Source organism: Amphiura filiformis, chromosome 19, assembly GCF_039555335.1.
Source record: "Amphiura filiformis chromosome 19, Afil_fr2py, whole genome shotgun sequence".
Classification (NCBI taxonomy): domain Eukaryota; kingdom Metazoa; phylum Echinodermata; class Ophiuroidea; order Amphilepidida; family Amphiuridae; genus Amphiura; species Amphiura filiformis.
In genome coordinates this window covers 50,994,634-51,008,292 of record NC_092646.1, presented here as the reverse complement: position 1 = coordinate 51,008,292, position 13,659 = coordinate 50,994,634, and the positions used below count along the sequence as shown (strand labels likewise).

Sequence of the window (13,659 nt, the reverse complement as noted above, 5' to 3'; positions counted from 1 at the left end):
GAAGTATTAAAAAGGGTTATGATGATACCTTGCCAATACATGCTTGCCATGTCATTCGCAAGTGTCGTTACTATTACTAGCATGCGCTGAGCGGGGCCATGCTGCCCAAGTTTTCATTTTGTGTTAAATAACTTAGAACATTGAATTCTTTCATTTCGGATGTAATTTTATCCAGTTTTTTTTTTAAACTTCAAAGAAATTCACTTTGTTTGGCAATTATGATTTTGAATTTCCAAATCATACACATACGCACAAACATCTCCAGTACATTTTACTAGTAATGTTTAAACGCCCAAAACGCATTGCGCATTATACGCATACTATTCAAAATGCGATACGTGTGCGAACACAGTACGCGTATATGACAAACAAGTGTGCTTACGCACAAACATGCGTAGTACATAATTAGCCTCTCGTTATAAAAGGTCAGCAGACCTTGCTCGTCCTTCAACATGTTTGAGGGGAGTATGCCGATTTAATTTGGTTACGTAAGGTATTCTTTCAAAGCAAACACTATGGACCACAAGACCCTCGTGCAATGGCACAGTCCAATAACCTCAATTACATAATCATAGTGCAAAATTTGACCTCAAGTTGCAGAGTATGAGCTTTTGTACCCAAATCTTCAAAGGTCATTCAATGAATGTACACATGTATTGGGGTATAAGAACTTCCCCTGATAGATGAGAATGTTGTGGATCTTAAGGTTACACGAAGAAACGTATAAAAACGTATAAAAGACGTATAAAGTTGTTCTCTAAAACCGCGTTTTCTCAGCAATCAAATATCGCAGTGAGTCGAATGTTGGTGCATGGATGTATCTTTACATTATTTTTGTGTGTTTATACACATTTTTAGAATCCGTTTGAAAATCGTTCGTTTAAATCATTTTTACGCACCATGTTCACAAGATCAAAAACGCGTTCCATGCAGTTTTTTTCAAATGTTCGCTCCGTATAAAACTACGCCGAGTGATTGTTTTCTCCTTTTTTGTATTGTACTACAAATCGACCAAAGAAATAATGTTGCCATGGGGAAGAACCAAAAACAGTACCGATTAAATTTTATTAGCCCGTTTTTGGGAACAATTTTCGATAATCTTGTACCACAAAACACTGTTATGTTACATTATCGATATCTGGATTGTGGAACGTTAATTTTGATTTCTAACCGCCTACATTATTTCTCAAATGTCTGTCGCTTACTTTACCATTTGAATTTCACTCCAAATTTAAGCTACTTTTGCAAAAAACGAGGTTTTTCGCCATCGATACCTCCGACATTTACAGCGGTAATGAGCTTGTTTATCATAAGAGCCTGTTATGCACTATTCCATAATAGTCAGTTTGAGATCAATCAATTTCATATGTCCCTCAGCAGCTCAATCGGTTAGCGCGCCGGACTTACGTCCGACTATATAATACTATAGTTTTGATCTGGAAATTTTTGGTACGTGTTCGAGTCCCTATGTGGTCCATTCCATTTATTTTATTTTATTTTTCTCTAACTTTTTTCTTTTTTCTTGTTCGTTTCTTTCTTTCTGACTGCAGCGATTGATTGTTTTTGCCCGTTTTTTTTTTCATTATGTAATTCAGGAATTTTTAGGCTATACTAGTCTAATAGGCGCGGCCTATGAATATATTTTTACAAATTAGATTAACAAAATATTGGTTGTTGGTTTTGTTATTGTTCTTGTAGTTATTGTTGTAGGCATATATATTGCATAATCAGGGTATAAATAGGCATACTAGGCCTATTATAGCCTATAGAAGCGTTTCACGACAGATATCATCCAGGATAATTTTAAAAATTGAAAATTTAGAAAATCCAAAGGAAAATTGCCGAAAACGGCTGCCCACAATCACCCCCCCATCAGCCCATATGGTCCTATCATGGTCGTCCCCTCCCTATCCCTGCAAACATATAGGATGACTCAGGGCCGCGGTTTGTCCGTGGCCCTACATAGTTCAGATTGATACATGTTGTACGCGTGAGTTCATTCTTTTCTGCATGGCTGTTTCCATTATTAACTCACGCCCCTCTGGAATCAAGCCTTGAAAATCAATTGTATTTAACCTTAATGAAATGAACTGGGAATTGTTTCATTGTAAAAGTTCTAATCTTCGCTATGCATCTGTGTGTTAAAACAGGCTACCATTGCAAAATATTATGAAGCGAGAAAAACGTGCGTCTGGTTGTACATGACACGCGGGCAAGACAGGCAAAACAATAATGTAACATTAATGTTTCACATTCCTTCCCCCTCCATATCAATGTTTAAGCAAACACTTGACTAAACGTCATTTAATTTGAAGGTTACTACTTGTTTATAAAGAATGCAAATGAAGTGCTCAAACCTAAACATTTTCCTAACACCCCATCCCTCCCCCTCCCCCTTCCCCACCAATCAATGTTGGGTTCTATTAGGCTCCCGTGACCAAACAAATTAGGATTCAAAATTGCAGAGTCCGAACACGGAGGCTATTCATAAGACCCAAATCAACATTGTTACGGGGGAGGAGGGGTCGAATATGGTGCGTGGTCCTCAAGTGTCCCAAGACTAGTTTCCGTACTTTGCGTTTTGTTTACAATTTCCTTTCCGATGGTAATGACATTTAAAAAAAAAAAAATTTAAATGACAGTGATTCGTCGTCATCATTAACATTATCACCATCATCATCATCATTATCATCACCATCATCACCATAATCATCATCATCACTACCATTGTCAAAGGAATACATTTCTTAAATCACGTTTTTAAACTTCGAGCCTAGTTTGCCACCAAAGAATATCAACTACCAGATAAGGCTCAAATAAAAATAAAGTGAACTATTTACAGTCCGTTTAAAAACAAATTTGTTTTAGATAATGATTTGGAAATTCATAATCATATTTCCAACACAAAGTGAATTTCTTTGAAGTTTAAAAACAAAGTGGATTTAATTACATCCGAAATGAAAGAATTCGGTGTTTTAGGCCTTTTCGTACGTCAGAAATGTGTAATCATATATTAACGCTTTTTAACGTTTTTACTTTTCTTTCGCTCATCGGATTCGAAAATTCACAGGTGAGTGAGGGGTGTAGTATTACAGAAGCCATGGTAGGAGTTCGGTGCCAGAGTATTGAATAGGGGTGTGACTGAATCTTCTATGTTGTAGTCTGGAAATAAGTAAATAAAGTACTGTTGAAGTTAAACTGGAACGACCTACGTGAAGAATTATTTAGATGCACTTCTGTTTGTAAAAGGTATCAAAGGTGGGGTTCTGCCCCCACGACTTGCCCGTCTCGTGCAAAACTTTTCGTGTTCCTGTTAAGGAACTGGTGTCAAAACAGGCCACCTGACATTCATATACCAACTTACAGCTAACCAGGTATCTATTTAAAAACACATTGAGACACTCGTGCTGTTCCCAACCGGCCATCCCGCCACACCCTGTTAAAATGGACAGTTTATGGACACATCGATGGTTTAGACCTACTCCCACAAAATGAGCATAAAGTAGACAGAAGATACGGTCCATTAATCATGTTAAAATAAATTCAATAGAAAACAAAACTGTACTGCTTATTTTGTGAGACATGGTTATAGTGAGTTTTCTGGTTCTGATCCCTTGACATACCGTAGAACCTCGTCAACAAGCATATAGAGTGCTTCTGATGAAAGCTAAATTAATCCAGGAGTTTGAGCAAATATATCCAAGCATATACAAACAAGTATTATTGTAAGACCAATCTATTGCATTGGCCTATTGACGCTTGTTTCATATGTGACGTGTCATGTCAAAAGGAGACACTTTTGGGCAGGTTATCAATTTTGAGGTTTTTACATATCTTAAACAAATAGATATTTTGCTCCACAACACCGTTTTCCCAATGAAATCGGACATTCCTAAGCGAAGATATTAAGTTCGAAAGTTATGGTATAATAAAATTATATTGGAAATTGAGATATCGGCCTTTACAAATATTATTGACAATGTTGAGAGTAGGAATTACCTTGAAAAATGTCTCAAAAAAATACAAGATGCAAATTATATTTCGATAATATTTTTAACATTAATAACATCACAAATTCGCAACAAACCAAAATTGTGAAAAAAGTCACCCCAGGGCAGATTTTTGGCTATTTCTCCATTTACGATCCTGCCCAAAAGTGTCTCCTTTTGACATGACACGTCACATATTAATTGAGCTTTCATCAAGAACGCTATTATGTGCTTGTAGACGAGGTTTTACAGTATATATGTGACCGTTCACGGCGAATGAGCCGTAAATTCCTCCCCCGGTCAATTTTGTTTTATTTCATGTTTAACAAATATACATCATAAGCTTTAAAATGGTATATCATTTGACTTCAAACGATACCCAAAAGCGGGGTTATAGTTTGTTAAACTTTGCCCCTTCAACGACATTGAATACGACATTCGTACACATTTTACGCTGTAACTCAGAATACAATTTAGGGAATTTACGGCTCATTCGTGCTGTACGGTCACATATATACATTTAGGTAAATTCTCTCGACTCCACGGGGAAGCTTCACTACGACGGTGAATATATTTTGAAATAAATATTCTAGCTTCTATCTTATACATATATACTTTTGCTTGATACTGCATTGGAATACTAACATAATTAATGAACCATAAACATACTAATGAACAGGTAAATTGTATTTGGCTTAGATGCGGATAGGTAAAGGGTCCTGGCAGCAAATATGCCCGGGGCACTTGGTTACATACCACTAATAGGTCTGGGCGATACATGGACATACGACGAGTAACTATTTGTTTGCATGGCATCTGAAAAGACTGCATTAAAATCGCTGAAATTGATCAAGTTATGTAGCCAAAAAAGTACTTTTTAGGGTTTGATGCTTCAAAATGGTATATTTTCTCTCATTATATGACATGTTTGTTGTAATAGTACCAAAATTCGTACGGACGGCTTCGGTTTTTAGTAAATATTCGCCCTACCATATTGTAACTTTCAGTTTCGAGGGCGCACTGCCATTTTAAGGTGTTAAAATAAACACCGTTAAAACAACCTATGTTGAGTTTTTGATCATTTGGCATCTAAATCATATAGTTTCACCTGATATTAGTGGCATTTAACTGTGAGAGTTCTGAATGTGAGTAATTCCACCCGAAATTAGCCATTTTCCCATTGAAACCCGTGTAATACATAATTAGTGGTATTTAACCATCTTCAACCTTGTACATTCATTCGTGAATATGTGTTTTCAGTGCATCGTGTACAATAGTCCATGCATGTATGTATACCGAAATTCTTGCTGTTTATAGGTACTGTTAGTAGTTACCACACAAAACATGTACCAACCAACATTACCGGCAATGACCCCGAGGTCACATTTGTCAATTTTGTGGCGCGAGCTATAAACAGCCCTTTCAACAGTGTGATCATGTCGCAAACATGTAGCTTCTGTTTTGATCACTCTTGGGGCTGAGAAGAGTTTCGAGTGTCCTGCGCGCTTCCATGCGCAACTTCCGGTAGGCCTAATACATCACACAATATATCCTCGTGTGTTTAAATTATAAGTATATAGCTCGCGCCAACATCCTTCGGTTTAGTGTTTATGGTGAGCATGTTTCTGGCCGAATAGAATTTATACGCCAATGCCTCATTTCAAATATTGAGTTTTAGTTTTGGTTTGGGTCACGTGGTTTCCTATTATCCTGCTTAAGCTCTTGACTCACAAGATTATTGATATCTTTGTTTCTACCTTTTGTTAGAAACTTAAAATTTGTAGGAAGGAGATTCGGTTTTCATTTCAGTTTCTTATATAATGGTGTGAAGAAGAAAATCACTTTCTTTGAAGTTACCTGATCTAAGTATAGACGAATCCAACGAGCCAAGTCATGGTCAGGATTTGGTCGGACATCTTTAGGTAGCCGCTAGCACCAACCTGGTGTTTTGAGCGTCCAATTGTGCAAATAAAAGCCGCCTAACACCTAGAGAAGATGCAAGGACGAGGAGGGTTAATAGAATAATAATATATATAATGGAGATAATTCCGCAGGTAATCCCGTCGCATCTATTCATACATAGTCCTTTTTTTTGCAAGTACATCAATGCATAGATACCGCATGTAGTTAATCCGATTATTATGTCACTTATAGACCTTTTTCCCTCTATCCCACAATGCACTATTCCAGGGGGTATGACGTAGTTCATCAACCTCATAGATCGTGTGCATCCGATGGTCTTTGCCATACCTTTGCAATTATTTTGTCTTAAGAGGGCGCACCACCAAATCACTCCACGATTTATGTACCAGTGAAATTCGGTTAAAATAGTCCACCGCTTATTTCAGCTTGTTGCGGATTATCGTAAAGGCCATCGATGTTACTAATATGCAATTATTGAATACACGAGTGATGCAGTTACGGAGCGACGCAGAACATCGGTGTAAGATATTGTGTTTACATTTTATTTTCATCTCCGAAAAAAAAGTGAAACGGACGCCGACAAAATATCACGGCGTGTCCCGTCATTAGTTTATCACCATTAGTTCTATAAAATTTATACAATGTCCATAAGGCATAAAAATGTTGTTTTTTGCCCCCGAAAGGTATTAGTGATCGCGGCGCCATTATCGTGATTATCGGGGATTCCTTTTTTGTGATGAAGGCACCAGCCGAAATGTCCGTATTCCAGAATGTAATGAACTTAACTCTGTACTCCCCCGGGGAGATGATGTAGTTTGCGACACTCCTACCCCCCTGGAATAGTGCATGATGGGAAAGAGGGAAAAGGGTCTATAGACCAGCTGTGTGTTTTGTCGAAGGGAACTGTATTGTGTTGTAAACTTTAATCTTTCTTTTGTCTACCTGTGTTTTCGCGGAAGGTGTAAAACGGGTGATGGAATGCAGTTTAAAATTTCCGCCAAGGCCGAATCATTTCACATTTTGAGTGCATTGTAGCCGACGGCTACCCAACTAAAGGCTGCTATTCAGGTGTAGGAATGCGTGAATTTGGATTCCTCTATACAATAGAAAATGTTTAAATTTCGCAGTGCAATCAATATTCACGAGGAGAGAAATCGAGCATGTCAATCTACATTGAAAAACGTCACAGTGGTTTAGAAAATCTAATAAGCTATAGCTATTTTGGCTGTGAGAAAATCTAGGCCATCGAAATATTTGCATTCGACATTCGACCCTGTGCAAAAGTTTTTCCCGCCAAAAGCTACTCCCGTTCTATTGCTATCAGACATTTTTGTGTAGTCCATGATCAACTACCTATGGTAAAGTGCAGCTTTGCCCCCCCCCCCCCCCTAGTGCTACCAAACACCCTATCTGAGGGGGCCAGGCTCATACACTATTATGTGCATGGCTATTCCATTACTTTAATAGGTAATAGGGAGCCAACTCCAATATTTGGGAAGCAAGTGACATATTAAATTATAAAAAGTCGACCGATGTGTGTTTTCTATCGTCACGGGCAATAACTCGTGGGTGGCCAACTAAATCCATCCTGTACAGGGGTTATCAGCATGGGGTCAAAGGTTACATGCGGTTAAATTTCAAAATTGCTTGAATCTTGTTTTAAACCCCACCAAAGTATTCCTCTGGTCATAAGGATTCAGAAAAAGTATAGTTTGACCTACCTGTGATGGGTGCACATACGAGCCCACAAGGTACCTCGTGGAAAAACAATACTGCATTCAAAGTACGGGCAGTGGCTACGACCTGATTTAGTGATCGGTCACAAACCCTTGTTAGGGGACCTAATATAAAAATTCACATGTATTATTCAGGGGCCCCTTTCGGACCTAATATTAATGTTAACCCCCCCCCCCCCCCCCGGCCATAAAAATGTATGTGAACCCCTTTGAAAATAGTGTAAACTCACGTTCTACGAGATATAAATTAAGGTGATTTTTTAAAGCCTCCCCACTCCAGAGTGATCAAAATTGTCAGCCTCCCTAAAGTGTTTATGAACGGTCCCTTAGGTTAGGTCAGGAAAAACTTGTTTACAAAGCTAAATATTATCTATAATATTTGAAATTTGAAGTGTTCCCTAAAACAACTGTATCACATAATGCGCCAGTTTGGTCAATGTTTTTTTATTCTTTCTTTTTTTTGTTTTTTTGTTTTTTTGGTTTTTGGTTTTTTTAGAAGACCTTGTTTATCTAGTCATAACAAAACGTATGATACAAAAAATGATTCCAAAAGTTGCGACGTATTTAAACAAAATTGTGTTAGCTGGGTAAGGCGTTCACCTAAAAATACCATAAATATTTGTATTATAATTATTCGAATATTTACTAGCAGTCAAAATATTTACAGTCAAGTATACTTCCATGGTTACCATGCTGCAAGTAAAATTGACAACTATATTTGCCATGATATGCAACGTTATAAACCGTCATCTTATCTCACGTTTGATTTGGCAATTAGACTACTGTATGAAGAACTTGGTTCGATCACATCCCATAATGCATTGCACACCGCAAATTAAGTCCCATTAAAACGCGTCTTTTTTTTTTGCGCGGGTATTTTGGCAAGAAATTGAATATATGGGCGTCCAAACTACACCTCGCAATTTCCGACCTGTTCTCAAGCACGCAAACGCGTCTTCATGGGCCTAATAATAATTTGTAGGAGGAGACCTTTTGACGAGTCAAGTTCATTGTACTTTCTTTGATTGAAAAGTTGTTGAATTTGGCTCCTTATCATATTGCACCGAATTTTGTGGTGCATGCTGGGAATACATTAAATCAACAGCTAGTATTATCTGATTGCGCAAATGAACATTGACCCCAGGGACAAGCGTGTATCGTTTATTTGATCGGAAATGACAATTTGACATATAAAGTAAATACCGTGAAATACGTTGTTCTCTTATTTAGGACTATTTTATATGACTAAATACACTTATAATACGTCATAACATATTTTTTTGGAAAAAAATTACATTTTACGTGCTTGGTTACAACTGAATAGCCTAATTAAAGCCATATTATAACATGTTCAAACAAAATAGATTAGCATTTCTTTGCCATAAAATGTTAGCTTTTACTGTCAGATATATCCCTTTTATTTTTAAGCCGAACAACTACGGCAAAGCAAAGAAAATTGGAATTTACTACTAGCGCACATGTCGCCAATACGTACCACTCCTTCGGTCGTGTTGTGGTACGACCCTTTGTTGTGAATATCACCGTCCCGCACGCCGTGTACGTACTGTGTGTTATGAACATCGTGTATGCGTTCGACTAATAATTCCATCGTAATAATAAAGCGCCGGTTCCGGCGTTTTATTCAAAATCTCGGATTTTGACATAACTACAGCACATAGAGATTTGATTTTTGCAGGGTATATTGGTTTAATAAAGTACAATTTAATCGTGTAAAAAAGGAATTTTAAATATTCAGTGAGGGCGTCTTCCTCAGCGAATGTTATAATATGGCTTTAAGAACAATTGTTGTCTATCAACTTTACAGTAATGCACAAAATATTCTGTATATCATTTTGTTTACATAATACCGGTAAACTTTGAACAGTCGGAGTTTGACCACTTGTTGAATCACATGTCACACATCTCCTCAAATAAACGATGACGATGATGTATTATTAGTCCACTTCCACGGTTAGTCCAACACGTCTACAATATTTTCTAACATAAGCGCTACGAAAACTTCAACTTAAAATTGTGAGTTTTATGACTTCAAATCTAACGTGTATTGAATGTGGTTTGGTATTGACTATCACAAGTAACTTGGAGATGCGCAATTGTATACACTAAACTGTTAAGAAAGGCTCATTTCACAAACTGTACTAGCTTGATCGATTGGAACATAACTCAATTGTCTTATGTAATAACGGTCTGTTTCAAAATGGCTGGCATAGTACCGACACAAAACGCCGACGTTGACACCGACGATATGAGCAAAGAAGAAAAGGCACTGTTGATTTGTGGTATCTGCCGACAACTTATTGATCATCCAAAATATCTGCCTTGTCTTCACACTTTCTGTTGCAAATGCATACCGACGCAAAAAGATGGCGCCAACATAACGACCGACAATACGGAAAATACCGACGTCATTCAATGTCCGACGTGCCGACAAATTTCCAGATCACCATTGGCTGAAGGTGCGAGTAGTTTACCAAATAACATTATCGTTGCTAAAATGAAAGATGAGAAACTCGCTCGCGATAAACTGAAAACAAAACACGCACAAATTCAATGTACTAACTGCACACGCACCCTCCGCAACGCAGTTGCTAGATGCGTCGCTTGTGATGATTTTATGTGCGAGAGATGTCTAGAATCTCATAACTCTATACGGGCTCTGAAACAACATCTTGTTATTACGATAACCGAATTCCGATTAGGAAAAGTTCCTCAACGAAATGCGTCACTACATCCAGACTTTTGTCCCAAGCATAAAAGCGAAACCTTGAGGTTTTACTGCGAAACATGTGGGGTTGCCATTTGTCGAGATTGTATTGTTGTAGAGCACCCACGTCCTGAACATCGACACGTCGATATAGAAGAAGCAATTCGACTACAAAATAATGAAATACAGATGTTGACTACTCAGTGCGTGCAATTAGAGGAGAACATTGAATCAAACATGGACCAAAGTAACAAAATTTCTGATGTTGCGAAGAAGGCAATAAGTGATGCGAAAGCGGTGCTTGATACCTCTGTAGAAAATATCAAGTTAAAGTTTTTGGAAAGTCTGGAGCAGAGTCGACGACAAATTGAAGATAGGATAATAGAAATAGAGCAAAATCGTTATGCTCTTATACAACAAGATATACTTGAGCTAGAGAGTGTTAAGTCTCGTATGAATGTCGCGCTAACTATGAGCACGCAGCTACAGAAAGTTCAGCTGTCGTTAGACAGTGACGCGGCAAATGTTTATGCAGTGGTGGCGTCAGCACTTAGAAATGTCTGTGCTGTGAACCTAAGGAAAACTGACAACAAACTTGCGTTTATTGAATTCATTCCACATGAGCAATCGACATTTGAACTTCCAGATATTGGGCAAATACGGGACGATTTGAATGACAAGTCTGCAGAAACAGAAACAGTGTCGAGTCTGTCGAATTCGTCAGTTATAAATCATGAAGAAAACGAAGCCATGGTGTCTGATACTCCGCTTGAAGTTAAAGATGACGAAATAGGGGTACCAATGTTGAGTAGCACAAGAAATACGCGTGCGCACGAATTTACAAACCCTACAATTGTGATACATAAAGCGTCGTTCAAAGATGACGGATCGTCGAAAGAATCAACAAAGAGCTTAAGCGACGAAAGTGGCGATAAGTTGTCCCGATTTGACGCCGACGATGTTTACGCAAGGCGCGAGACAAGAGACTTTGAAAGACCGGCTGAAATTCTAGACGATAGACAGACGAATTCTTCAGTACAGACTTCGCGTACACAATCAACCACGTCTGAAAGTAGTCGAGAAGAGTATGCAACAAGTTACGCCGATACACCCTCAAGCCCGCCCTCAAGCAAGTCTCGAGGTAGTCACCCCGAGCATGGAGCTACTAGATATGGCCGAATCTTAAATTTGGGACGCAGATATGGTAGCATGTCGAATTTGGAACCTAAATATGATAGCATGTCAAATTCGACACCCCAATTCGGCAGAATGGCAAAACTGGCGCCTCAATATGGGGGGAGTATGTCGAATTTGGAACCTAAATATGATAGTATGTCACCCCAATTTGGCAGAATGGCAAAATTGGCGCCTAAATATGAGAGTATGTCGAATTTGACACCACAATTTGGTAGAATGGCAAAATTAGCGCCTAAATATGGAAGTATGTCGAATTTGGCAACAGGGTATGAGGGTATGACCAATATGACGAAAAGATATGGTAGTACGGCTAACTTAGCACAGAAATACGCTAGTGTGACAAATTTGGCCACTGGATATGATAACGTGGCAAATTTGGCGCCCGGATTTGACAGTATAACAAATTTGGCAACTTGTTCGTCTCTAAGCATGGATGATTTGCATGCGTCGTCACTACGATCACAAACATCGGATTGGATTCTAGAGCGATCATTCGGGCATAAGAGTAATGGAGAAACCTCGTTTGCATGGGGCGTCGTTATCAACAATGACAATGACATTGTAGTCACTAATCAGAACTCCCTAGGTATGAGCGTATTTGGTCGTGATGGGCGATACAAATGCTCCGTCGCGACCAGGTCAAGAAATCGCGATGTGTTGATTATTGGCGATGACTACTATGTTACAAGCAGAACCAAATTCGTTCGAGTATACGGCAGTAATGGCAAATTCCAGCGACAATTTCACGCCGTCGCGCCGGCTTCATCGTCTAGACTTCTTTACACTGTTTTCTGCATGACTCAAGACAAAGCAACTGGTTTACTTGTCCTCGGAGCGAGTTACTCGCGAAGTGCATGCCTCAGTATCCATCGCACTGACGGTCGCCACGTCAACAGTCTCAAAATCGCTATCGAACCGACTTTCATCGCTATGACGTCACAAAGCCATTTCATAGTGAGCTCGCATCCAGATAAACTAGTACAGATATTAGACCCTTCAAGTGGTCTTGCGCTAGTCACTATAAACTCACCTAGCGAAATATCCCAATGGTTCCCGTCCGGAGTATGCTGTAGTCAGTTCGATGACATTTATATCGCCAATAAAGCAACCGATAGAAGTCGCGGGATATATAAATTCACGGCGTCTGGCGAGCTCCTAGGGTGCATGACTACGGTAGTTGCCAGTCCTTACGGGCTGGCGTTGACTGACGATGATCACCGAATGATAGTAGCAGACTATCAGTCGGTAAAAGTGTTTAAGTTGAAATGTCATTGATTTAATAGATGACGCTCTAAAGCTGAATTTATACTACATCGCTAAGCGATAGCGATTGGTTTTTAGCCAATGAGGTGGAGCGCCTCTTGTTGTGTTGGGAAAAGCGCGCGTACTTTTTGTTCAAATACCAATCGCTCGTCGCTCAGCGATGGAGTATAAATTCAGCTTTAGGACTGCCATCGTTTACTCAGTTCATAATATTCAACATGTTATCCAAAATTAAAGACCAGTGGTAAAATATTTCCTATCATCTTAGTCATTTTAGTCTACGTCGCGTCTCAATCCATGACTATAAGCTATAATTTGAGACTGGATTAAAAAGACTAGTTTGCGTCTGACATCACTGTCAATCAAACTCCCTTCGACCCTTGATTGGTAACTCTTGGTAAGTAGCGCGTAAAAAGAAGGTTGATTCATCTGGTGCCAAAACATGGCGAACAATTACGGTACTTTAGTCCAGCAAAAAGTAACATTTCTAGGCATTGTTGACAGTAAAGAAAGTTTACCAAGACCAAACTCTTAAGACGGTTGGTATGTTTGAAGGTGCAAAAGTAATAAACAGGCAAGCTGTTTTAACGCCTTTTTCAGATAGCTAACATAGAAACTCAAGCAACTCGCGAACGAAAAGTCAGTACATTAAGGGATGGGGTATGAACGTTTGGACAGTATAGTGTGGGACATTAGAGCATATCAGACATATCGAATTGCATTCTGAATACAAAGAATGTCCTTCTGATATCAAATAATTTTGATTTTTTGAAATTCGCAATGTAATACACATTTTATGGCAAATGATTAAAAATTGGTATTTTTA

General features: G+C 38.7%; 1 protein-coding gene across 1 annotated transcript; it reads left to right on the top strand.

The window, feature by feature from the left end:
* Nucleotides 1-9,667: 9,667 nt before the first annotated feature.
* LOC140140753 (uncharacterized) lies at nt 9,668-13,500 on the top strand. Its single transcript, XM_072162495.1, has one exon. It carries the CDS (start codon nt 9,867-9,869, stop codon nt 12,843-12,845), a length of 2,979 nt encoding a protein of 992 aa, XP_072018596.1. The 5' UTR covers nt 9,668-9,866; the 3' UTR covers nt 12,846-13,500.
* Nucleotides 13,501-13,659: the final 159 nt, after the last annotated feature.

Coding starts and splice junctions, on each gene's coding strand:
- LOC140140753 (XM_072162495.1), top strand. CDS start 9,867: ATGGCTGGCATAGTACCGACACAAAACGCCGACGTTGACACCGACGAT.